Here is a 27,672-nt window from a genome sequence, read left to right on the forward strand (position 1 = left end):
GGTGCTTCGGAACTTTCTCAGTTCACTCCCAATGATAGATCCTATAATCAGGCTCTTGTTTTGATGGTGTTATTGATGATAGTGATGAGTTTCAGGTGTGTTTTTGTTGCCTAATAATACAGATTCTTTGGTGTTTTCTATGACTCCATTGTACGGGGTCAGCCTGGCCAGTTCTCCTCTTGGTCCTTTCCCCCTTTAAGCCCCAGAAGCCATCAGAAAAGCCTTTCACCTTATTTTTTCAGCAAAGCCTGCAGGATGCCATGGGGGATACTCTTACAGGACTATTCCAGGCAGCAAGCTTTCTTCATACAGTGGTTCAGAGATTTTGGATAAGCAATGAAGACTGTTCTGCTGGGCCCACTGGTCATAACTTGTCTATTAAATGCATCTCCCATTACTTTTGGTATGTCTCCCTTCTCCCCAGGAAACATCAGATGCTTGCAAACCGTTTTCCAAATCACAGAGCACTGGGCCCTGGAAGCTTTCTTGGGCCCCTTCTTGAGACTAGATTGCTCAAAGAGTTGTAGGCCAAGGAATGAATGTATCCTGTGTTACACAAAATAATTTAAATATTTATCAAGACTTAATTTAATAAACTTTTCTTCCCTTGCTCCAGCTTTCCTTTGTATCCCTCCTCCTGAAGAAAAGGTGCCAACATTCCACTTTAAGTCTAAGCTGAAGTCATAGATGATCCTAAGTGTTTTAGAAGCAAATTAGTGACTTCAGTCCCACTAATTTTCCTGTCTTCCAAATGACACTGTTTCCTGAGGCTTCTGATAGGATTTGATGTGACTGGGGCTTTTAGCCCCCTTCTCAGGCTCCTCAGAGTCCATGCGGAGAATGACTCAGCCAATTTCAGAGATATGGATTCCTTTTGAAGACCCCTGTTTCATCTTTGACTCTTACAGGAAGGACTGGATTGGATGGGCTGGCTGTTCTCTGTGTGGGCACTTGAAAGGCAAGGCCTTCGAACTTGGCCTTCAGGTGTGTTCAGGGCCAGGGGCTGGTACACGGAGGAAGTATGGATGTGCTTTTTAAATCTTAGCACTGTGACTTGAGTTTTGCCATTTCATCTTGTAGTGTTTGGGAATTGTGTCATAGATTGTTTACCTAGCCTTGACACTCAGTGGTTGTTGAGGAGTGAGTAGGGTGTGGTTAGGGGGCGGAGGCGGGAATGTTGGTTGAGAAAGACTACCAGAATGTTAGTGTGTTGAGAAGTAAGAGGAACAGTGCTTGGGCATGGAAAAGTTTGGCATGACAACCTCTTCCTACAGACACTTTCCCAGAAATTTCTCAGGAGGAAGGAGTTGTTTCCAGTGGATTATCTTTGTCTATGATGCCCAAAGAATCTTGACACTAAGGATTTTTAGCTTTTACTAGTTCAGAATATTAAGAAATAGTAGAGTCCGTTAAAAATGCTTGGAGTTTGTTGATCTGTTAGGGGCTGGTCATTTCCTCCTTGAACTCTGACCTGCTAGAAGTTCTAATGAGTAATGAATGGGCTAATGAGTTGTCACCTTTAGTTGATATTTAAATACTACCTTAGAGATGTGAAAACTTGAACCTGACTCTGATAGCTTCATTATGGACCCACAAATGTAACCACCTGGATGGATGGTTTCCACTGAGATTTTGGCTTGGTGTCATTCGGCGGCTGCTTGAGGCTATTTTTGGAAGCTTTTGGAGTGTCGTAGGAGTACATCTATCCAGTGTCTTTATTTTTATTTTAAAAGACATTACAGCGCTCCTGTCTTCTGCCAGTGCTTTGCTAAGTTGTGGGATAAGCAAATGGACACAGCTAGATGGGAAGGGTCACTGCTTTGCCCTGACTAAACTCCATTCCCCAGGACAGGGAGGCCACGTCCCCTGAATATTTCTTATCTCCTGCTCTCAGCTGCGTGGTGAGGAGGGAAGGCAGATCTTTCCTGAAAGGATCAGGTGGCAGCTGGACAGAGAGTGGTGGGCTTGGGTCACTAGAAGAGAGCTGGGGCCCAATGAAAAGAACGCGTGCCTGCAGGGCAAACTGCACTTTAAACGCTTCTCTTTCAGGGCCTAAAAGTTGCTTTTGTCAAAAATCCTCTTTTCTGTGCCAAACCTGAATAGCAGAGATGAAAGCACGCTGCAGCTGTTGGGGGGTGTAGGTCTGCTGCAGAATCAGAGTCTGTGTTGGTTACTTGGTGTGGGAACTGGGTTCTCCGATGTTGACTGCAAGAGAGGAGATGTTTGGCAAAGGATTGTGCTAGTCCAGAGTTCCTCTGTCATATAATAACAGTAGCCTCCATTTGTATGGCCTTCGCAGTTTACAATAGTGCCTATAAAATAAAATATGTCAAATATTACATGCCATTTTCATAAGTTACTATTTTCTGATACAATTTCAAAACTTTGTCCTCATATCCATCTTATTAAGTAGGCAGAAGAGATCCTACATTTTAAAATTAAGATACTTTAAAACTCTGTGCTTCGAAATAATCTTGGTAAAATTCGACACTGCAGTTTATTGACCTTATTTGTCTTTCTGTAGAGAGAATGATGATTTTTGACCCTGTAACCCTGAGCTTAGAATCTAGGGAGAAAAGGAAGCATTTATTTGTTTTTGCATTTTGTTTTGTACCACATTTGGTAGCTTGTTACCAGCTGAGGAAGTAAATTGACTAATTAGGGGAAACCCAAAGCACTATTGATGTCTATCTCTAGGCGTAATGGTTGCAAGTTCTATAAAAAGGCCTACTTCTCATGTGGTCAATAAGGAAATGGCTCATGGAAAATGAGAAAATACCTGAACAGCTGGCTGCCAATCTGAGTTCTCTGCCCATGGGTGTGGCTTGGCTCAGTTCTTTGGACTTGGTAATGGGGTCATTATTTCTGTGTTCGATGGATTTCAGAATGTCATGTTATTTCAGCCCAAACGGTTCCCCAGGAAACACAACGATTTGCCCTCTTCTTCCGGGCACTGAAACTAGAGCGCCTTCTTTCTTCCAGGCAGGGAGACACCTCTCCAAATAGGGCCTCCTTTATCTTGTACAAGTCGCTTAGTTTTTCTGTATGTGGGAACATACGTAGCTTTCTTTGGTGTATACATTTCTACAGTTTGAAAATTTCTACATTGAAACATATTGTTTCCTATTGAGAAAAAGTTGATGTGATCTCTATCACAGAAATGAAAACATATCCTTTATACTGCCTTTTTCTTTTGGGAATTGGACACCCTGTCACGAGAATTATGGGGGCCTATTCTCATGTGGTGTAACCAATGCCTGGCATAGCTCATTAACACACCTTACAAGGTTTTCACTATGTTGGAAGGCACATCAGCTGCCTGGAAGACAGAATGTCAGAAAGGAAAGCCTCTAGTAAGTTGTATAGAAAGTCTTCAAACAACATCGTTTCATTCAATGTTGTTTCATTATAATGTTGATGAAAAAAATTAATCTTGGCCTGGCCGCTGTCTGTGTGGAGTTTGCATGTTCTCTCCGTGTCTGCGTGGGTTTTCTCTGGGTCCTTCAGTTTCCTCCCACATTCCCAAGCTGCGCGCATGAGGTGAACAGGCGTGCCTACATGGTTCCAGTGTGAGTGAGCGTGGGTGTACATGTGAGTGCGCCCTGCGATGGGGGGTGTCCTGTCCAGGGCCGGCCCCCGCCTGGCACCCTGAGCTGCTGAGACAGCCTCTAGCCACTTGCACCCCTGAACTGGAATAACTGGGTAAATACTTACCCTACTTGATTTTATTAATCATTCTTCAATGTTTCTACAGTTCATATTTATTTCAGTGTTTAATATTAGAAATGTCTTTGTCTCTGTTTAGAAGTTTGATATTTTTTGTCACTAGAAACGTACTGTAGGAACTTCACTCTTGTTTATGTCAATGAGCCTGTGGGAAAATTGGTTTCTTGTATGTCGTTTCACTTAAAGCCGAAGTTTCCAAGAACCTTTCTATAATATTAAGTGAGGACTGACTTTATTTTAGAATTTGGGGAGGTAGCATGATATATACTTAAAGGAGGATGGCCATGAATCAAACAGACTTCTGTTCAAATCCCAGATATGTGACATCATCATTGGATAATTTTTGTGTGGAGTGAAAGATGTATGTGCAAAGTCCAGCCCGTAGTGGTGCCCGGTGAACTTTCCTTCCTTTTGTCCCTCTGTCCTTGGCCTTGAGACTTGTGGGGGAATCTAAGAGACAACAGGCTGATTTAGCGGCTTGTCAAGCCTCTCAGCTTGTGAGCGGTTGACCCTTCTGAGGCCGTCACCACAGCTGCAGCATCACTAGCAATATTATTATTGTTGCTGTTTTTGAGACGGAGTCTCACTCTATCATGCAGGCTGGAGTGCAGTGGCAGGATCTCGGCTCACTGCAGCCTCCACCTCCTGGGTTCAAGCGATTCTCATGCCTCGGCCTCCCAAGTAGCTGGGATTATATGCATGAGCCATCATGCCTGGCTAATTTTTGCATTTTTAGTAGAAATGAGGTCTCGCCATGTTGGCCAGGTTGGTCTCTATAACTTCTGACCTCAGGTGATCCACCCACCTCGGCCTCCCAAAGTGCTGGGATTACAGGCATAAGCCACTGTGCCCGGCCTATCAGTATTATTTTTTAGTGAACAAATCAGTGTCAGTGTTGTGGGCCTTTGGGTTGTAATGCAATCCAAGGTCTACTGTTCCTTTCCCCCTCTCCTCCTAAACACATATTAGCCAAATTTGGGGAAATTTTCCAAGCAGAAGCTTTTTGGATTGGGTGTTAATACATCAGACCATTAGCTGTGAAACTCGGATACACTCAAGCTCTCTCCAAAATAGACCACATGAAGGAGGAAAATGAGAACCCGAGGCCGTGCAAGCACTCAGTATTTGGTGGCTCTTGCCCAGAAAGGCAATACAGCGATGTGAACAGAACACTCGTTCTCTCCTCTGGAGGCCTGAGCTCTGTTTCTATTTCAGACCTCAGCTTTCTTCTGTGTGACTTTGTTTAATGCCCTCTGCCTCATCCATCAAAGACTGGATTAGAAAAAATAATCTGTGTTCTGTTATTTAGTGTGTTATTAGGTATAAATCACCTAATCTCAAAGTCTTAATTATGTATGGTACACCCATGGGAATATCAGGTAAGTAAATAGTTTATAGTTTATTACCTCACTTCCTTGTGAACTGAGATAATTGAGCAGAGCTGGAGAAGTTTATATGCATGCATTAATATTTTGTTCTTTGCACACGTATTCAGCTAATATTTGTTCAGTTGATATCCTGTATGAAGTACAGGAAGAACCCTGTGGGAGACAGAAGTAAAAGGCAAAGACTTTAAATGCAGTTGAGAAATATTAGAGAGACACATTGTTTTCTAGTGTGATATTATTCATAAAATCATTGTACCTTGGTATCAAAAAGGGACCTTCAAAATCATCTCATTCCCTCATTTACAGATGAGGAATATTCAGAGCAAGAAAGGCCTCACTGTGGCCCAGAGGCTGAGCAAGTGTAATGGGGTTGTCAAGGCCAGAGTTCAACCTTCACAGACAGAATTTGGCTCCGTGCAGGGAAAGAGAAAGGCCTTCTTGCTGTGGGGAGCAACTGTCTTTGGTCCTGGTAGCCAGGTGGATACCATGGTCTGCGAACTGATGTGCATTGTGTTGCAAAATCTTATTGCTGTTATTCTTATGGTTACCCCTTATTATAGTAGTGTCTTCAAGAGGAAGACTCAAACATGAGTAAATATTGATGTCTCGTGTAAAAATTTTCCCTCAACTGTTTGGGGATACACTGGCTGCCATTTGTTCTTAACAGCATAAATAAAAGAGAAAGGGAGAGGAGCTCTCATTCTATCCAACAAGATCCTTCCATCAAACACAGAGCTTCCCTTTCCTCCTTACTTCACCAGGTAGATGCCTTCAAAGTTGGAATCCTTTTTGCAACATAGGTTTATGGCCCCTGTGTGCATTAGCTGCATAACCACTAAGGATACACATCTATTAGAAATTAATAGAACACGAAAAAGAGAAAATCAACGGGATTCCATAGAAGTCATACAACTGACTGTGTGACATGGAAATGTCCTGATGGAAATGCCTGTATGATGCCAGTCATCACAGCCATGGGAAATCTTCCGATCACTGACTATATTTTGGGGGCCTTGCCAGACACTGGTCTGTTTGCAGGTGCTCCAGTTTAACGACTTGCCTTCATGTTCCAGCAGAGAGCTCTTCCTGCTTGTCCTTACTCTGCAGAACCAATTCCAACATCAGAAGGTGAAATGAAGCACAAATGCCTTTTCCGCTGTTTTCTCTACTCCTGAGGTTTTTGGTTTTACTTTTTTTTTTGGACAGTTATAATTCGGCAAATTTGTCTACTTTTATACTGGCATATCTTAAACTTTTACCTGTTGCTTTGTTAAATGCCACTCTTTCAGGAGAAGCCTGACAGCCTATACGTGGTTAGATCTTCCTGAATACTCTTTTTCTTCCCCATAGAGATGGGGTCTTGCTATGTTGGCCAGGCTGGTCTCAAATGTCTGGCCTCAAATGATGTCCAGCCTCATCTTTCCCGAGTGCTAACATTACAGGCATGAGCCACTGTGCCCAGCCCCTAAATACTCTTTATAGCACCTGCACTACTACTTTTTAAATCATCTGCCATCCTGGCTAGACCCTAAGGTGGGCAAGGACCTGGTCTGTCTTTTATGCATTTATTTAGTTAAATTTTCTTCTTTTTCTTTTTTTTTTAGAGATAGAGTCACTCTTGACCCCCAGGCTGGAGTGCAATGGTGTAGTCATAGCTCATTGCCACCTCCAGCTCCTGGGTTCAAGTGATCCTCTTGCCTCAGCCCCCCAAGTAGCTAGGACTACAGGCACACACTACCACACCTGGCTAATTTTTAAAATTTTCATTGAGATATGCTCTCACTATGTTGCCTAGGTTGGTCTCGAACTCCTGGCTTCAGACGATCCTCCTGTCTCAGCCTCCCAAAGTGCTGGGATTACCTGCGTGAGCCATCGTGCCCAGCCAGGACATGGTCTTCTCGTGTATTGTTTTATCTCCAGTTAGTGTATAGATCTCTTGTATCTACACTAGGGATTCCACAATTTATTTAGTTGAATTAGATTTTATTCTTTTTTTTTTTTTTGAGATGGAGTTTCGTTCTTTTTGCCCAGACTGGAGTGCAATGGCATCATCTCTGCATGAGGTGAACAGGCGTGCCTACATGGTTCCAGTGTGAGTGAGCGTGGGTGTACATGTGAGTGCGCCCTGCGATGGGGGGTGTCCTGTCCAGGGCCGGCCCCTGCCTGGCACCTGCAACCGCTACCTCCGATGTTCAAGTGATTCTCCTGCCTCAGCCTCGCAAGTCGCTGGGATTACAGGTGCCCAACACCACGCCTAGCTAATTTTGTATTTTTAATAGAGGTGGGGTTTCACCATGTTGGCCAGGCTGGTCTCGAACTCCTCACCTCAAGTGATCCACATGCCTTGGCCTCCCAAAGTGCTGGGATTACAGGCATGAGCCACCGCGCCCGGCCAGATTTTATTCTCTTTTATCTCCCTTTGTTTTTAATTCTTTGCAACTAAGGCAAGCCATAAAGAGATTTAAGTCAGGATTAGAATGTGTAGGGAAAAGAATGAAATCAGATTGGATTTTTTTTTTCCTTTTTCAAGACGAAATCTTGCTCTGTTGCCAGGCATGATCTCGGCTCACTGCAACCTCCGCCTCCCAGATTCAAGCAGTTCTCCTTCCTCAGCCTCCCAAGTAGCTGGGATTACAGGCACCTGCCACCATGCCGGGCTAATTTTTGTATTTTTAGTAGAGACGGGATTTCACCATGTTGGCCAAGCTGGTCTTGAACTCTTGACCTTGTGAGCCACCCACCTCGGCCTCCCAAAGTGCTGGGATTACAGGTGTGAGCCACAGTACCCAGCCCGGACTGGATTTTTAAAATTACATTTTTTTTTTTTGTATAAAATATTCTGAGTTTGGCAGATGAATTTTCCTTCTGGGTAATCAGGAACTTGTCTGTGGACCCAGGGGGCCATGTGCAGAAAGGTAATCTCCAGTGGCTTTTTCTGGTAACTGGGTCCAGTGCCCTGCCATTAGCACATCTCCTCAGCATGCCTGGTGGAGATTCCTAAACCAGGACTAGAGTCCACTTCCAGGTCCACAGAGAGGGGGGAAAGTTTCAAAACATATGTGAAAAGGTTAATGAGTAACCTTGTTGAATGTTTATCATTCTTGAAATTCTCTTTGGCCATTTTCATTGGTCCTGTACTCTCTGGCTTCTGCTACTGCCTCTTAGGCTATATAATGTCTGTCTCTTCTATTGATCATTTCCTTTTCCAGCCCTGTTGATGAAGACGTACTCCAAGGTCTAGTCTTTCATCCTCTGTTTCTTCCTCTCTCTCTCTTTTTTTTTTTTTTTTTTGGTTGCTGTTGAGATGGAGTTTCGCTCTGTTGCCCAGGCTAGAGTGCAGTTGGCTCACTGCAACCTCCACCCCCCGGGTTCACGCCATTCTCCTCCCTCAGCCTCCCGAGTAGCTGGGACTACAGGCACCCACCACTATGCCCGGCTAATTTTTGTATTTTTAGTAGAGATGGGGTTTCACCATATTGGCGAGGCTGGTCTCAAACTCCTGACCTTGTGATCCTCCCACCTTGGCCTCCCAAAGTGTTGGGATTACAGGCATGAGCCACCGTGCCCGGCCCATCCTCTGTTTCTTAAATCTTTCTTCTTGGGAGATGAATTCTGCTTTCAACCCTTCAACTTTGGCTTTCTGTGAATTTATGCATTCATCTCAGAGCCCTTCTGGGGAGCATCAGCTTGTGACTGTCTGACTGTCTTTGATACTTGGGTGTGTGATTGTCACTTCAAACTGTAAGCCTCATGTTTTCTCCCAAAACATTCCCACATTGCAGACATCAGATTTCTCTCAATGGCCCCAAATCCAGCAGTCACCGCGAGGGTCTTGAGTCTTCCTCTTCCTGTGTGTCTGCCTGTCTTCTCCCCACCCTGCAGGTGGTTTCCAGATACTGTTGGGTTTTCCTTGACAGTGCCTTCCTTCCCCTCCTGTAACCCAGCTCCTGCTCTTTTCACAGCTCACTCCATCGCCAGGCACTGTACTCTAGAACCCAGCAGTCTGCCCTGAGTTCCTACAGTTCCTACACCACTCAGTCTTTGCCACATGTTTCTTAATTTCCCTCTTTACCTTTAAATAATTAGTTTTTTGAGGGCAGAGATCAGAAATTGCTTCTCTTCCTGTCTCTACCAGTTGGCACAGAGCAGAGTAGCTGTTCAACAGAGTTCCCTAATGATGATGACAGTGAACCAGAGGATTCCTCCCAGGAAATTTTATGTGTAGACTTTGCCTCCGTGAACGCCAGGATGTCAGCTAGAAATGATTGAGCACAAGGTGTGAGGCAGAGGGATGGATGAGGTTAGCACAACAAAGCAGTGTTGTGACTTCTTAGTGAATAGAGACATCTTTACAATATGGAACATTCATTGGGTCTGCTAAGTTGGGTGTTTGAAAAAAATCAGTGCCTTTTTTGGAATAGTTCTTCATTGTCTTTCATACTCATTTCCAATGTTATCCTCGAACAAGCTTGTAGAGAAGTGTTAGTATTGCCACTTTATAGAAGAGAAAACAGAAGCTTCGAAATATGACCAAGGTCGTAGAGCCCAAAAGTGTCAGAACCACATCTCCAGCCCTGATATCCTGATTCCACGTAAAATCAATGCAACAGAGCATGGAGTTAAGCACCAGGAAGATGGAGTTTCAAATTTGTTTTTTTCCTAAAGAAGCTTTCAATCTCGTGAGAAACAGATGGGTAAACAACTTAAATCCTAATTCAAGGTTTTAATTAAGTAAGAGTGAATAAGGACACAAACAAAATGTGTGGGTGCATGAAGGTAGGAGTGATTAATTCTGTCTTTGTACTAAACAGCAGCTGTTCTCGGCAGCTTTCCGTCAGGGAGTGCTTGTGAAGCATGGATGAAAGCAGGTGTGGGTGTATATGGAAAACAGCATGGCCGGGAGGAGAACGACCACGCCATGTCCATGTGCTCATTGACCAATGGAGGTGAAGGGTGGTGGAGGCTGCAGGCTGGGTGATGACCGAATTAGGTGATGTGACATTGTAGGCAGCATGGAAAAGTCTAGAAACCTACCTGTTGGGTTAGTTAATTAATCTCCCCTAGCTCCCAGCATTGCTGAGTGGTTTTGTGGGTGTCTACAGTGCTAGTGATAGTGCAGGGATAAGGTGATAAGGCTTGGCTTGTCTCTGCAAAATGAAGAATCTGAAAAGAAGGTGTAAAGCCATCACCTTCCAAGATCCCTCTGATGTCCTTTGCTTATTTTCCAAACTTTCTTCATTTTTCTGAATCTCCCTAATCTTTTCTCCCCACTCCACCTCTCTGCCCTTTATTTTTAAACCTTTGTAACCTTCTTAAGTTTTTATTTAACTAGAGGGTTATTCCAGAGTCTCTATCATGGTAGTCTAATGTGGATTTTAGAATACATTTATTCCGTGTTTCTAATTCATTTACATTTAATTCACAAAATACCCTTCCCTCCTCTTTTTTCTTTCTTTCTTTTTTTTTTTTTTTTTTTTAAAGAGGTAGTTAATGGCTAAGACATTTTGTCAGCCTTTGTGTTGGCCTCTTAAAACATTTTCTGTTTTCTTCGGTCACACAAAGCTGGAATCTGTAGAGAGTGCATCTGTTTCATTCACTCTTGCTGGACTAGAAACTTGGTGAATCACAGTTAAAAGGCTACTCAGAATCTCTTTGTATTTCATCCCTCCCTCTGTCCTCCTTTCTCCTAGGCTTACAGATTATGTGTATGGGGACACGGTCATGGAACTTTCATGTCTGGTGACCACCAACACTCAGCTCTGCCTTAACGCAGCTCGCTCTCAGCATAAGACAGGGCAAAGTAACTTACTTTAACCACTCTGTATCTGTTTTCCCTGCAGGTTTTGTATGTTTGTTTGTTTGTTTGTTTGTTTGAGACAGAGTCTCACTCTGTTTCCTAGGCTGGAGTGCAGTGGCACGATCTCAGCTCACTGCAACCTCCGTCTCCCGGGTTGAAGCGATTCACCTGCCTCAGCCTCACAAGTTGCTGGGATTACAGGCATGCACCACCACGCTTGGCTAATTTTTGTATTTTTAGTAGAGATGGTGTTTCGCTATGTTGGTTGGCCAGGCTGGTCTTGAACTCCTGACCTCAGGCGATCCACCTGCCTTGGCCTCCCAAAGTGCTGGGATTATAGGCATGAGCCACCACACCTGGCCCCTCCCTGCAGTTTTTAAAAATTGACTTTGGTTCTGTCTTGTGACCCCAACTCCATCCTTCCTTGCCTGTTACCAGCCTTGAAAAGGGCTGTGCCTTGGGACTTTCAAACTTTTCTGTGGATTTTTTTTTTTTTTTTTAAACAGATCTACTAAACCAAAGTAACTATTTGGGAGTGTTGGTGGTTTTAGGAAGATGTCCGCCAGGTGAGCTTTTCTGCTGACTTCTCCGAGCTCCCTGGTTGCTGTCAGGCTTGGTACATGGCTGCAAGGGCATTGGAAGCCTTCCACTGAGCAGAGAGAAACTGGCTGACTCTGCTATTGCCGAATCTTGCTTTGCATGTGAATGCACAGAGGATAAGAAGATATGTATGCATGCTTCACAAGTAGGTGTGCTTTCTTGATAAGAAAATTAATCTAATTTGGCTCAATCACCAAGCATCATGAAACTAAGTGAAGGGAGGGAAAGAAAGGGAACCAAGTGCCCCCTGGGTACTTCAGATACATTAATACCTTTCATCCTCACAATAATCTAGGAGGGAGAACTGTTATTGGCCTGACTTTATGGGACATTGAAACTAAGAAAGTTTTGGTAACCTGCTCATCAGGGTCACTGCGTGAGTCAGGAATAGAGGCCCTATTTTTTCCACTACCCCAAATTACCAGCCAGTTGGTAGGAATGGGAGCTTAGGGGAATACTTCGGTGTGGGTGATTTTATGTTTTTTTTCTAGAAAACTCAGCTATAGCTGCCCAGTTGTCCATGGCGCCCGTCTTCCAGGTTTTCTGCATACTTCAGAACCTGTGTCTTTGTGTGTGTGTGTTTATGTCTCTCTGAAGCTTTCTGTGTGTATATAGGTCACACATTCCTGCAATGTAAATCAGTCAAGCAGGCAGCTTAGAAATTCTTATCCATTCAGACCTTTGGCCCTTGCTTGTGTAAACCGGAAATGTGGGTGTGGAGAGTCAATCTGGGGACTAGAATGTTGGAGAATGGAAGAGAAGCCCACTGGAGGTGTGTGAAGGCAGAAACTGTACTTGGGGGATTTTGCTCTGAGGTTCAAGTATGGCTGTAGCTGCGGGCATCTGGCTTCTGCCATGAAGGAGGACTTAGATGGAGGAGCTGTGCCAGGAACCAGCAACCCTGGAGTGGGTACATGCCTGGCCCAAGCATGTTTACATGCACGAGTTCACTGACAGCTTTCAGAACCAGCACGACTGAAAAGACTGTTTAGCCTACCAAATGTTCCACATCTCCCCAAGCTCCCTGGATGTCCCCGGCATTCGCCAGCCACTCGTGTACTCAGGTTTTCCAGAATCCAAAAACAGATTCTCAAAAAGACCGAACATTTGGCAGGGAAGTATTTCTAGGTAAATGATACACACAGTTATGTGATCTCCATCCTAGAGGAAAACATTGGTTAAGGGGATTGGTTGAAGAAAAACAACTATTAGAAAATGTGTTCCATGGGGTCATGTTGACGCCCCTTTTGTCAACTAAAACTGCGTATGTTTAAACAATGTCTTTGGTTTATTACAGTCATCACACTCTCAGTAGCAGATAATGTGCTTGAATTTCACAAGTGTATGTAAACGATCTAGGGTAGCAGGGCAGCTGTCCCCAGTCAACGTTTTCACATTGTGATAATTCTCAGGAAAGAGAAAGACATACTTAGAGTTGTACGTTATCTGTCTTCTCAGTAACCAAAGTGTCTCCTAATGTATGCGTTAATTTATAATTTTGCACTGTTTTTAAAACCTGGGTTTGATTTTTAGTCAAAATACAGATTTATGGTGGAACTCATTTCACAGTACTTTTTTGCAAGAGTAGGAAATGTTGGAATGCAAGCACTTTGTGAAATTAAAGCTCTGGGTCAATGCTACTTTGTTGGAAATCAAGTCATATATTAAAATTAGAAAAGACAGCAAGCAGCTGGCTCAAGTATATTTTGTCTCACTTTTCTGCTCCCCATGGGTTTGCTTTTCAGGAGATCCAGTGGTTTGTAGCATACACATTACCCACCAACTCCCATTCCAGCCGTGCCTGTTCTTCTGAACTTTAGAGACACATATCAAATACCAAGAGCTCAAGACAGTGCCTCATTGCGATTCCATTTACTGACAATGGTGGTCCTTTTAAGATCCTGAAATGTTTCTCAGCATCACAGCAGCTTTGTGTGTGCACCTCCAACTTCAGGAGGGTGCTCTCAGCCAGTAGGGGAGAGTACACTCTTAGAGCAGAATTTGCATCAGAACATTGGGTCAAGATTGCTGAAACAATGGGTGATAAGGATGTTGCTTTAAGTAACTATTAGTTATCAGAAGTTGTTTTTTTTTTCCCCCATGAAGATTTTTCATTAGGTTTAAGCTTTATGGAACCAAATTGCCCAAATCTCTAGAAGTCATTTTTAAATAACCAGCAATTGCTTTTCAGCCTGCTAAAGGACAGGATCACCAGTAGAGTCATTTCTATAAATTAATCTGTAAGGTTAGTGTAACTCTAATCAAGTTTTTAATGGGACTTGTTTTCTTTAGATTCTAACACATTGATTTCTAAAGTTCAACTGGAGGCCGGGCATGGTGGCTCACACTTGTAATCCCAGCACTTTGGGAGGCTGAGGTGGAAGGATCACTTGAGATCAAGAGTTTGAGACAAGCCTGAACCACACAGTGAGAGCCCGCCTCTAAAAAAAATGGAGTGTGGTAGCATGTGCCTGTAGTCCCAGCTACTTGGGAGGCTGAGGCAGGAGGATTGTTTGAACCTAGGAGTTCAAAGTTATAGTGACCTATGATTGCACCACTATACACCAGCCTGGGTGGCAGAGGGAGATCCTGTCTCTAAGGAAAAAAAACAAAAGTTCAACTGGAAAAATAAATTAATGACAATAGCCAAGAAAATTCTGTAAGAAGACTAAAGAGGGGGACTCATTCTACCAGATAAGAAAACTCCCTAAAAACCCACAATCATTAAAGTGGAGTGATCCTATAATAGGACCATATATTAGTTCAGTAGAACAGAACAGAATCTGGGAATAGACCCATGTATACATCATATAACCTAACTATTTCTAGGGCCCCATATGGCCTAGTGGATGTAAAACAGAAATCTGACTATGGAAGCCTTGAACATGAAGATCTTTCTTTTACTTGTTCTTAAAGGAGTATATTCATGGATTTCACAAAGTATACTCCCTAAAATATTTTCCAGAAATCTTCTCTAAATAGCCTTCACTCTCCCGCAAGGTGCAAACTCACAGCAGTCTCTATAAATGTGTCCCCATCTCTCTGGTCCTTGTGGTTTTCTAACTTTCTCTTCCCCCACCCATTCCCTGCCCCCCATACATTGTGTTCCCAGTTTGTGACCCCCTCCACAGAGGGAAGCCCTTGGGAAGGGTAGTTTTTTCCCCAGTTTGGCTGCTTTTCTGGAGAGCAGGAGATTCTCAGAATTCTGTGGATGGAAATTCCCCAGCAGACTCTCAGAATTCTGATGAGCAAAAATTCCCAACTTCATTTCTTTGGGAATTTACTGTATCTTAACCCTGCCATTTTAAGTCACTGAACTAGTCAATATATGGTGTTAGGGTTTTTGGCTATCCATTCAGAAGAAATAATGTGACACATTTATATTTTGTAAAATAAGCATTTTGTAAGCATATATTTCAATAGATTAACATACATATGACTGGATTTAGGTCATATATATATGTACATAGGAACAATTCTGTAAGTTTATCTCTAAGATTTGGGGTTGAAAGCAGTGAGGGGAGTCTTCTACTTTATGTAGTTTTGAATTGTTTTAAATTTATTTTGTAGCAAATATGTGTAACATTTTAATTTCTTTTAAAATTTCCTTTTAATTTATATTTAGTAAAAATTCACTATTTTGGTAGAAGAACAAGTTTCAACAAATGCAAAAAATGATATAACCAACTCTGGTTAAGATCCAAAACAATCTTAGCACCTCCCCTCGCATCTCCTCCAGCCCCAGCCAGTCCTCCTGTGCTTCCCCTTTGTGGTTATAAGCTCTTCCCCGACCCCTAACCTCTGGCAGTCTATTCTCTATTCCTAGTTATGCCTTTCCCTTAATGTCCTATAATAGAATCATATAGCCTTTTGAGTCTGGCCTCTTTCACTTAAGCATAGTCATTTGAGATTCATCCACTATTCATCAATAGTTTTTTGTTTTGTTTTGTTTTTTGAGACAGAGTCTCACTCTGTCACCTAGGCTAGAGTGCAGTGGCATGATCTCGGCTCACTGCAACCTTCACCTCCTGGGTTCCAGTGATTCTCATGCTTCAGCCTCCTGAATAGCTGGTATTACATGCATGCACCACCACGCTCGGCTAACTTCTGTATTTTAATAGAGACAGGGTTTCCCCATGTTGGCCAGTCTGGTCTCAAACTCCTGGCCTCAAGAGATCTACCTGCCTCAGCCTCCCAGTGTGAGCCAATAGTTTTATCCTTTTATATTTCTGAGTAGTATTTCATTGTGTGTCTGTACCCATTTTTGTTTATCCATCCCCAAATGAGGAACATTTGGGTTGTTTCCAGTTTTTGGTAATTAATAATAATTCTGCTATAAACATCTGTATACAGGGTTTTGTGTTTTCTTTTCACTTGGGTTAATAGCTAGTGGGGGTTTTGCTAGGTCACATGGTAACTGTTTGTTTAACTTTATAAGAAACCACTAATTCTCTTTCCAAAGAGGCTGTAACATTTTGCATTCTCACCAGCAATGAAGGAGAGTTCCGGTTGCTCCACATCCTCACCAGCACTTGATATTGTCAGTTCATTAAAAACGTCAACCATTCTAGCAGATGTGTAACAGTATCTCTCTGTGGTTTTTAATTGGCATTTCCCTCATGACTAATCATCTTAAGCATCTTTTCATGTGCTAATTTGCCATATATAGAACCTCTTTGGTGAAGTGTCTTTTCAAAACTTTTGCACATTGTTATGGGGTTATTTTTTAATTGTCAAACTGTGAGAGTTCTTTATGTATTCTGGGTAAAAACTCATTTGTCAGGTGTGAGATTTGTCAGGTTTCGCAGTGTGCAGCTTTTTTCATTTTCTTTACAGTATCTTTTACAGAGCAAAAATTGTTAATTTTGATGAAGACCAGTTTTTTGCCTTTTTATTTTATGCATCATGCTTTTGGTGTCATGGCTTAGAGTTCTCTGCCTAACCCAATGTCACAGAGATTTTTCTCTAATGTTTCTTTCTAAAAATTTTATACATTTGTGTTTCTACTGAAGGTCTATGATCCATTTTGAGTGAATTTTTAAAATAATTTATGAGGTCAAGGCTTTTATTATTATTATTATTATTATTATTGTTTTATCTGGATGTCCAATTGCTCTAGCACCATTTTTTAAAGCAATTTTTTAAATTAAATTTAATTAATTAATTTATTTATTTTGGAAATGGAGTCTTATGAGTGCAGTGGCATGATCTTGGCTCACTGCAACCTCTGCCTCCCAGGTTCAAGGGATTCTTATGCCTCAGCCTCCCAAGTAGTTGGGATTACAGGCGCGTGCCACCACACCCAGCTAATTTTTGTATTTCTAGTAGAGACAGGATTTCATCATATTGGCCAGGCTGGTCTTGAACTTCTGACCTCAAGTGATCTGCCCACCTCAGCCTCCCAAAGTGCTGGGATTACAGGTATGAGCCACCACACCCAGCTTCATTTGTTGAAAAGACGTTTATTTCTCCACATTAAATGATGTTTCTTTTAAAAGAATGAATATGGTTCAAGAACCGAAACATCTTTTGACATAAAGGGAGAAAATTGACATAAAAGGAGAAAATTCTCTAGACCTTTGGATTCTGAATGGGCTAAAGAGCCCCCCTTTCCCAGGAGAACACCCGCAATGTTTGTTTTACTAGAAGTGTCATAAAACTAAACATATTTTATACTCAATTTCTGGGATTTCTAGACTGATTTTCTTTGCCTAGCTTTTAGAAGAAGTTTTAACCACTCCTTGGGATCAAGGGTCAACAAATGATTTTTCTTTTTGACAAACTGAACATAAAACAAAACTTTAGAATGAGAATGAAACTTACAACTCATTTAATGTAACTTTCCTTTTAAAAAAATTTTTAAAAAGATACACACCTGTGCAAAATGTGAACAATGCAGAAGTATCATCTAGATTTGGGGATGCCGAGGGACATGGGTTTCCTACTGCTTCTCTGTCCCCTCCTCAGTGTCTTTGGCCGGCTCTTCTTCTTCTCTATAACCTCAGATGCTGACGTGCCCCAGAGTTCAGCCCTTGTATTTCTTCATTTTTTTATTCTACTCACTCCCTTGGTGATCTCGTGCAATTCCATGGCCCAAAATGCCACATAGACTCCCAGGAGCTGTGTCTCTAACCCAGCCTGTATCTGACTGACTCCTCAACACATGCAAGATGTCTAATAGCAACTTGTCTAACACAGAAATCATGGTTTTCTCATTCAGTCCTGCTCTTTGCCCAGTCTTTCCCATCTTGGTAAAGGGCACCATCCTTCCTCCAGTTGCTAAGACCAAAACATCAGGCCTCTCCTGGCGTCTGTCTCTCTCATACCTGACATTCAGTCCTTCAACAAGTCCTCTCAACATTAACTGTAAAATACACCTCCTCTCACTGCTGTAGCTGCTGCCTCTGGTTTAGAGGAACACAGCCTGGTCTCCTCACTGGTTTCTCTGCTCCCACCCTGGCCCCTGCAGTCCAACCTCCTTAGGGATCATTAAAGACATCACTCAGATCCTCCTCCCTCAGCTCACATCTTGCCAATGGCTTTTTTAAAAATCACATTTTGAATAAAATCCAAGTGATTTGCCCTGACCTACAAGGCCCTGCGTAATCTGGCTCCGACAGATCTCTTCCCATTTTTCTCTCCTGTGACTTCTGCCCTTGCTTGCTCTGCCTTTCTGCTGTTCTTTCAACCCATGCTCATTCTGCCTTTAGGGCTTTGTCTTTGCTGGTTCTGGGGCTGGGGTGCTTGTCCCATGCCTTCTCCAGGCTGTCCTCTGCGTGGGGGCGCTCACCTGCAGAAGGGTCATCTTCCCGCCATGGCCTTCCCTGACTCCTCATCCCCAATACCTGCCCTCTGCCCCACCTGCCCCATCTTCATACTTTGCTGTATTTTTCATTATAGTTTATCACTACCTGGCATTATTTACATATTGACTTGTTGATTTGTTTGCTGTCTGCCTCCCCAAATGAATGTAAGCTCCATGAAGGTGGGACTTTATAGTATTCATTGCTATCTCCTCAGCTTCCAGAGCAGAGTGTTCCCCATCGCAGATGCTCAGTAAATATTCATGGCTGGATTGAATGCAGGATTAGATGCAGATGTGTAGATTCCTTTTCACCCTGTTTTATTCCAAGCCTTTCCTCAGAGGTTATCACTGTCAATAGTTTGAAAAGTAGCTTTCTAGACTTTTAAAAATGCATTTATAAATGCAGACAAAAAAAATCATAGTTTTAAAGAATAATACAATTTTTTTTTTTTTGAGATGGAGACTTGCTCTGTTGCCCAGGTTGGAGTGCAGTGGCGCAATCTCGGCTCACTGCAAGCTCTGCCTCCTGGGTTCATGCCATTTTCCTCCCGGGTTCTCCGCCTCCTGAGTAGCTGGGACTACAGGTGCCCGCCACCACGCCCAGCTAATTTTTTGTATTTTTAGTAGAGACGGGGTTTCACCATGTTAGCCAGGATGGTCTCGATCTCCTGACCTCGTGATCCGTCTGCTTCAGCCTCCCAAAGTGCTGGGATTACATCCAAATGATTTCACATCTTGTTTTTCTCAATAATACATTAGGTATTTTCTTGTATTAGTTTATATAGAGAGTATCCATGTATTCATCTCTCTTTCTCATCAGTTTGTATCTTGTTTTTTTCTTTTTAAGAGACAGAATCTCTGGCTTGGCATGGTGACTCACACGTACAATCCCAATATTTTGGGAGGCTGAAATGGGAGGATTGCTTGAGGCCAAGAGTTCAGAACCAGCCTGGGCAACAGAGACCCTGTCTCTACTTTAAAAAAAAAAAAAAAAAAAAAAGAAGAAAAGTAAAGAAAAAAAAAAAAAAAAGAAAATAGAGACAGGGTCTCACTCTGTTGCCCAGGCTGATCTTGAACTGCTGGCTTCAAGCAGTCCTCCAGCCTCAGCCTGCCAAAGTGCTGGGATTATAGGCATGAGCCACCACACCTGACCTAGATAGTCCTTTTTAATGGTTACATTGTAGTTCATACTATGGATGCACCACAATTTATTTAATTATTTTTCTGTTGAGAGATACTAATATATAGGTTATTTCCCCCATTCATGATTATAAGCAAGACTGCAGTGAATATGCTTGTACATAAATCGTTGTACACGTAGACCTCAAATTGCAAAATTCCTGTCAGTGACTTGGTAGATACTGCTTTATTTTTCCTCAAAGATTATAGTATTTTACACTCCCACCAACAATATATGAATGCCTGTTTCCCCATATGGTTGCCAATGCTAGATATTACCACACTTTCAAAATATTATTCCGTGTTGGGCAAAAAAATGTTTAACTCTTACAAAAGAGGAAGGTGATACAAAGCCTTACTTACAGGTGGATTGTTAGTCATATCCTATAATGATAAGCTTCTTAGTTTCTAGATTACACATTAGCCTGCTAAAGAAAGATAGTCTCTTTTGAAAGAAGTGACAGACTTAAAGGAGTAAGGTGATTTGAGATGAGAAACATCTTATGCCTTTTTAAGAAGCTTCCAACTTCTTTTTCAAGAAGTATCATTTCAGGATGTGTGCTGTGAGATCCAAACCACAAGCCCACATATCCTCATTTTCTTGCTATAAAATATCATTCCCAAGTGATTTTTTTTTTTTCTTAAAAAGAATCCACAGCACAAAACGTCAAGTGTTGGAGTTGGCTGGAGAGTTAATGGAAGTTGTAGCAAGTGGTGATTTATTGTTATTTAACCACTTTGTGGTTTCTGTTGGGCCTTGCTAGAAGTGTACTCAAAGAACAAGAGAGGTTATTTGTTTTAATAACTGTGACTGGGGTCCAAACAAAGGCATGGGAAGGAATAAGAAGAGAAATGCCAACCCAGAGAAAAGAGCTGGAACACAGGTAGTACCTGGGTGCTTCTGTGATGTTAGTCGGTTTCAACTCAGAGCTAGTGTGAATGTTGGTTGGCTCAGATGCTGGCTGTGGCCTTGAAGTCACTTTTCAGGGCTGGACTGAGTCGCAAAGGGCAGCCCCTGGGTCTTCTCCATTTTCATCAGATATCAAATGGGAAGGATGAGAGGTCCTTTTGTAGCATCAGTATATTAGAGTTTGAAGGATTCTTTGGAATCAGCTACTTTTCTTACTCACCTTATAGATGATGAAACCGAGAGATAAAATGATTTACACAGGTAATGATCCAGACATTTTAAGCCCTATGTTGAATAATCAAAGGAAAAAGTTGTTCACTTGAACTTTACAGATTTAACAGATTGTTGGACAGAAAAGGACTTTTGCCTTGAAATTCCTAATGCAGGAGTGGCATGTAACTGCTATGTATGCCACCATACCCTGTCCCGGCCACATGCCCATAGCAGACATTGTTAATCGACCCCAGCATCTTTTCCTCAGCCGAGCTCTGGCCAGCCTGAGAATCCTCCTTAACATAGTGCTGGAGGCGCCAGTCATACCGATCTGACCTTTCATGTTATTTAAAATCTGTTTGTCTCCCTCTTCTAAATGATGTAGCCACGTGATTCATGATGTGCTGATAGCATGGGACTTCAAGCCAGAAGAACTTGGTTTGACTCCTCCATCTGCTGCTTCCTCGTTACATTATCTTAGGCAACTCACTTAACCTTTCTGGGGCAATTCACTCCCTCTGAGATGAGAAAGTTGAATTAAATAATCCTAAAGCATCCTGTCAAGCTCTGAAAAATGCTATGATTCAAGGTACACAGACTTCTCAGGAGGAATTCATAGCTACAAGCATGTCTTTTTATAAAGACCACAGGTGGTTCTCAGGAAGTTTGCATATTACAAATCTATTTCGGGTTTCTGAAATATGTGTTTCTAGCTTTTCCTGACTACTTCTTTTCATTTGCCTGGTCCCGTGGACCAAGAATTTAGGGATTCCGAAGGGAGAGAGAGGGGAAGGATCCGCTTAAAATCAGAGGACTTGCAGGAACCTCTTCTTGGCGGTGGGCTTCATCCTCCCCCACCAAGCTGAGCAGATCTCTGTGCCTGCCCTGCAGCTGTAGGTCTTGAGTTACTTCTCCTTCCCCTTCCTCCATCTGTGCCTCCTTAGGAACAGGGTCCTCCCTGTCAGACCTCAGCCAGTGGCCCTCCACAGGTCCTGGCCTGCTTCCCCACACCGTTCCCTGTGGTGACCTGCCTCCCTGCTTGTTTTCCAGGCTCCCCTTCTCTGCGGGCATATCCGCTCCTCTCGGTGATCACCCGCCAGCCCACCGTCATCTCCCAGCTGGTCCCCGCCACCCCGGGAATCGCCCAGGCACTGTCCTGCCACCCAGTCACCGAGGCGGTCTCTGCTGAGGCCCCAGGGGGCGAGGCCCTAGCCAGCAGCGAGTCAGAGACGGAACAGCCCACGCCCCGACAGAAGAAGCCCCGCCGGAGTCGCACCATCTTCACCGAGCTGCAGCTCATGGGCCTGGAGAAGAAATTCCAGAAGCAGAAGTACTTGTCTACCCCGGACAGGTGAGGACGCAGGGAAGGGACTCTCCGCAGCTCTCCGCAGTGAAGGCCCTTGAGGATGGGAGACTTGCTCCCGTTGTGGGCCATGGAGCCAGAGCACTGTTGCAGTGAGGCAGGACACTGTGGCAGGAATCCACTCCTTGGCTCAAGGCATCTTAACCTTGGTTAACAGAACCCAGCCTATGTGAATCCACCACACAGTCCCTGGAGCCTGCCTGTGGCTGAACTTAAACTCGTCACTCTATCTCCATATTTGAACTTAACTATTTCAGTATCATAAACAAGGTCGAGTTTAGCAAATTGTTGCTCAGGTGGTCAGCTGGGAAACAGGCTTGGTTTTTAAGCCACTCACTCTTAGGATTGGAGGCAGCAGGACTAGATCTGGAATTAGGATTAATGATCCTCTCAATCTTCTCCACAGCCTCCAGCTGATTCCCCACTGACTCAGCTTGCTGGCCTGGCTATTGCTTGGGAAGGGCTGGAGTGATCCAGTTGAGGAGGTCAGACATGTTGGTGAATTTGATGGATGTCAAGTCAGAACCATTTGACTGAGACCCAGGAGGACCTGGATGAGAGCCCCTTCTTTGAACTCCTCTGAGATCCATGTTGGGGAGGCTGTGACCCTTGCTTTCTTGGAGGCCTCAATGCCTCACCTCCTTTTCTTTAATTTACTATTTTAACTGGAACATATGCCAGAGTGTGTGTCTGGGCCGGGTATTGTGGCCCACACCTGTAATCTCAGCAGTTTGGGAGGCTGAGGCAATAGGATTGTTTGAGGCTAGGAGTTTGAGACCAGCCTGGGCAACGTTGTGAGACCCCGTCTCTGCAAAAATTAAAATATGAGCCAGGTGTGATGGCATGCACCTGTAGTCCCAGCCACTCAAGAGGCTAAGATGGGAGGATCACTTGAACCCAGGAGTTTGAGACTGCAGTGAGATATGATTGCATCAGATTACATCACTGCACTCTAGGTGAGACCCTGTCTCCAAAAAACAGAAACAAAAACAAAAAAAACAAACAATAGCCGGGTGTGGTGGCTCATGCCTGTAATCCCAGCACTTTGGGAGGCTGAGGCAGGTGGATCATGAGGTCAGGAGTTCAGGACGAGCCTGGCCAAGATGGTGAAACCCCATCTCTGCTAAAAATACAAAAATTAGCCGGGCATGATGGCAGGCACCTGTAATCCCAGCTAGTTGGGAGGCTGAGACAGAGAATTGCTTGAACCAGGAGGCGGAGGTTGCAGTGAGCCAAAATCATGCCACTGCGCTCCAGCCTGGGCAACAGAGCGAGACTCGGTCTCAAAAAACAAATTGTGTATCTCAGTGTCTCATCTTGTTCTTTCAAACTGACTCTGGAGATAGCCGAGCTAATAATGTGTGATCCTATTTATTGGGGAGATTTTTCAGGTCCTTTTTCCTCTTCTTTTGCCTACTGCCTTGGCCATATCAGGTTGGACACTAGTCCTATCAAAAAGTAAAGGAAGGAACCTCAAATGAATCTCTTAGGCTATGTAGTAGCTCTTTGATACAAATTTAAGTGACAGAGGAGTCTGCATATCACCGACTAAAAGGGGATTTAGCTTCTGATTCCGTTAACGAGGCACCATCAGCTGTTTGGTACGGGTCTTCTGGGTGCCACTGGGGCACTGTGGCAGGGATTATGGGTCCCGAAACAGTCGAGAGAGTCCTGTTGTGACAGAAAGGGATCATGGGGAAGGAACGACTACAGGAACAAAGGCGCAGCAAGCCAGGCGCTGGTACCTGTGAGGTGCTGAGTGCAGTAGGAACACAGGGTATTGCTCAGCATGGGAGACGGGGTTAGGGAGGCTTCTCAGAGGAGGTAACATTTAAGAAGAGCTTTGATTCCAGGCGGGACAGGGCGTCCTGCACTAAGGGGTTGGCACACACAAGGCAAAGAAGCGTGTCTCGTCGGGTATGTGGAGGAAACTGCAAGTAGCCAGGACATCTCCAGCTTAAGGTGTGAACAGGGAAATGGTAGAGGTGAATGAAGGGTGGGAAGGACCTCGTATGCCTGGCTGAAATGTGAACTTGGTTGTTTAAGCAGTTGGCACTGCCTTTATGAGCTGGAAGTGCATGACCTGACTTCTGTTTCAGAACTGTCTCTGTGGTGGCACCATAAATGATGGATGAGAGAGGCCAGAGGTGGAGCAGGGACCAGTTAGGAGAGAATCCAGTGATCATCACTGAAGACTTGAATTAAAGGGTGGCAGTGGGAATGCAGAGGCAAGAATAGAGAGGAGGACAATTTTTTACTATGATTATACTTCAAGTTCTGGGATACATGTGCAGAACGTGCAGGTTTGTTACATAGGTATACACGTGCCATGGTGGTTTGCTGCACCCATCAACCCATCACCTACAGTAGGTATTTCTCCTAATGCTATCCCTCCCCTATCCCCCCACCCCCCCGACAGGCCCTGTGTGTGAGGTTCCCCTCCCTCTGTCCATGTGTGAGAGGAGGACAATTTTGAAGAGAGAATTGGCAGAATCAACATTGTGGGAAGAAGCGAGAAGGGAGTTGAGAATTCTGTGGTTTCTGGACTGGGCTAGCAGGGGGATAGGGACACCGTGACCTGAAGTTGGAAGACAGAGGACAGAGTAGACTTAGGTGGCGAAAGGTTGAGTTCTGTTCTAGACCTGTGCATTTGGGGTGTCTTTGGCAGATGATGGCGACGGGTCTGTGAACCAGAGGTTAACAGATGGCATCTCCAGGTATGACATGGCTGTTTTCACTTCCCTAGCATATCCCCTGGGTGCATGAACGTGTGCACCCAGGGGAGTGGGCACCACTGTCTATGGTAGCATGGTGGCGTGTCAAATCGGCTTCAGCACGCATGGCTAACATTTTGGGCTGATTTTTCAGAAGTCAGATAATTTTTTTTTTTCACAGAAATATTAGTTCTTCATAAATCTCCTGGGGCTCCCTGGTACTTGCCCAGGCATCTCAGGTCACCTACACAGGCTTGATTCACTTGTCTGGGAGGACACCATCGGCTGGCATGGAAGCTGCCATCTTCACCCGCCCTCCCAGATGTTCCTCGCCTCCCTACGTGACCAGGGCCATGAGCACTCCCTCCTCCCGCAGCTCTCGCCCTCCTCCTCTGTGTTTGTTTCTCCAGTTTCCTAGGTGACCCCATTTAAGCAAATATGCAGGGAAGTGAGAATTTGTAACGGTGGCAGGTAATGAGAGAAAGCTGATGACAGTGAAGCATGTTTCTGTAGCCAGAGTGAGTCAGGGCTGCATTTTTCCCAAGTGAGCTAACACTGTTTGCTAATGCAGTGGCAGAGCTGTGAACTGAGCCTTCCATTGACTAATGCACCTGATGGCCTCAGGTGAACTGGGCTCGGGAAGGCGCCGCCAGAACCGTGGAGGACCCTTCTCCAGGGAGGCCTGGGAGACCAGAAGTCTGTGGGGTGGCCCCCTGGGTTCTTGGTTCTCAATGAGTGGCTGCTTGGGCAGCAGTGCTGCATTTGTGGGGACAGCCAAGTGCTGTTGGCACTGGGAATTTATTGGCTTTAGCTTGTTAATCACTTTCAATAAAACTGCCAGCTTCTAGCAGTCCTTCTACAGGGATAACCAGATGGATGTGAGTGCTGATTTAAGACCAGTTCCAGGGTGCCCTGAAGGAAGACTCTGTATTATTGGGGCTTTAAATTATGCAGCCTGGTCAGAGCAGGGCGACCGGGCAGCTGCACCTGAGACTGTCAGGGCCGGTCCCTGCGGGCCTCCCTGATGGTTAGAGCGCCCCAGGTGGAGAGCTGCAGCTGAGAACCCACACCTGAGGCTCCCCATGAAGCAGGCATATGAGACTGCCTGTGGGCCCGAGATTCGCAGACGGTAACCTCAGAAACCCAGGGCCTTTCAAAAAGGGGGGGGGTCGCTGCCCAAGCCCTGTCAAGGGCAGTTGTCCCAAGTTGCTGCATTCGAAGTCCACGCTGCTTTGCTGAGCAGGGCTGGCGTGGCAGTGAGGCAGCTTATGTTGGCTTAAGGAGGCGGCTGTCCAGTTGGTGCTGAGGTAGACCTGGGGTTCTTATCCTGTCAGGTCAATGGTGGTTGTCTCAAGGACTGACGTTGGAAGCCTGGCTACAGACTTCCCTTTCTCATTCCACTTGTCCCACCTGGTTGTTCGCTGCTTCTTGGGATGAAGCATCCCTGTGATTCCCTTTGACAGGCTCAACTTGTGCAGATACAGTGTGGGTGGGGGTGAGCCCCAGCGCAGGAGCTGGTGTACAGGTCAGACATCATGGGTTTGAATCCTGCCCCACTTCCTAACTCTGTGATCATCTGCCAGAGGTTGGTAAAGGTTTTCTGGGCAGAGCCAGACAGTAAATACTTTACACTTTGTGTGCCATATGGCCTATGACCACTACCCAATTCTGATATTGTAGCACAGAAGTAGTTTATTTTTTATTTATTAATTTTTTACAGAGTCTCACTCCATTGCCTAGGTTGCAGTGCAGTGGCACGCAATCTCGGCTCACTGCAACCTCCGCCTCCCAGGTTCAAGCATTTCTCCTGCCTCAGCCTCCTGAGTAGCTAGGATTACAGGTGCCTGCCACCACACCCAGCTAATTTTTGTATTTTTACTAGAGATGGGGTCTCACCATGTTGGCCAGGCTGGTCTCCAACTCCTGAACTCGGGTGATCCGCCCGCCTCGGCCTCCCAAAGTGCTGGGATTACAGGCATGAGCCACTGTGCCTGGTCTGTTACAATAAAACTTTATTTACACAACCAGGTAGCAGACAGGGTTTGGCCACAGTTGCTGAGAGAGTCTAATCTCTCCAGGCCTCAAATCTCTTATCTGTAAAATGGGAATAATTATACCTACTTCATTGTGTTGTGAATGGGATAGATAAGACAGCAAGTCAGGGGCTTAGCATGCAGCCTGGGATGCCGTGGTGCTCAGGAAATGGTGGCTGTGTTGTTAGATTTAGCCCCAGAAATGGATTTGGCTTTTAGGACTTTACAGAAGACTACAGAGAAGTACACAGTCACGATTAGCAGTAGAATGGAAAGCAGGAAGGGCTGTGGACTTAATGTTTGTTTTGGAATCTTTATAATATTTATACCATTTTAATTGTTATAACAATTTAGGGCAGCTACAGCGATTGAATCAATCCATCAGGAAGTATTTTTTGAGCACCGGTTCTGGATTTAGCAGTGTGATGGGCACTTTCATGGGTAGAAAAGAAGTGGAAGACATAAGCTGCTCTGACTGCTGAGTTAGGGAGGCAGAAATAACACGGTGGGAGTGATTAGAGAACAGTGGGAAACGTGGCACCATCTGGGTGACTGCTGGCCTGTGGGAGGGTGCAGAGGAGATGAGCTGTGGGAGCCAGGAGACTCACCTGCCGGAGCTGGGACCACAGCTGGGTCTGGAGTGATGAGTGGATTCCCATCAGCAACATCGGCTTTGCCTTTTGTTTCCAGTTTGGATGTCGGGCCAGAGGGTCAGAATAAATCATCTTGTCAAGCCAGGAAAAGGACTGTGTGATGAAGGCCCAGGCATCCTTCTCAGGTCCCTTGCAGACCATGAATGTTTCAGAATGGGGACTGGCCCAGGTATCCTCAGCCATGGTCATCTATTTCTTAGTTTCTCAGCTTCCCAGTGCCCTCTGTTGGATTCTTGGAAGGAAAGAAAAGCGCTTTGGGGAAGACCTCGTTTCATGAGGGAGGTCAGAGCC

General features: G+C 44.5%; 2 protein-coding genes across 24 annotated transcripts in view; one reads left to right on the plus strand and one right to left on the minus strand.

The window, feature by feature from the left end:
• Positions 1 to 27,672, plus strand: part of BARX2 (BARX homeobox 2) — a 73,814-nt gene that overhangs the window by 37,469 nt on the left and 8,673 nt on the right. Inside the window, exon 2 of the mRNA NM_001194603.2 lies at positions 21,669 to 21,969. Within this exon, the coding sequence (NP_001181532.1) occupies positions 21,669 to 21,969 (301 nt within the window). The remainder of the gene's footprint in view (positions 1 to 21,668; positions 21,970 to 27,672) is intronic.
• LOC106993529 (uncharacterized) overlaps positions 21,981 to 27,672 on the minus strand; it is a 301,117-nt gene continuing 295,425 nt past the window's right edge. For all 23 annotated transcript variants that reach the window (XR_013404412.1, XR_013404400.1, XR_013404399.1 and 20 more), the window contains one exon: positions 21,981 to 27,613. The gene's annotated coding sequence lies outside the window, so the exon portion shown is untranslated. The remainder of the gene's footprint in view (positions 27,614 to 27,672) is intronic.

This window comes from Macaca mulatta, chromosome 14 (assembly GCF_049350105.2).
Source record: "Macaca mulatta isolate MMU2019108-1 chromosome 14, T2T-MMU8v2.0, whole genome shotgun sequence".
NCBI lineage: Eukaryota > Metazoa > Chordata > Mammalia > Primates > Cercopithecidae > Macaca > Macaca mulatta.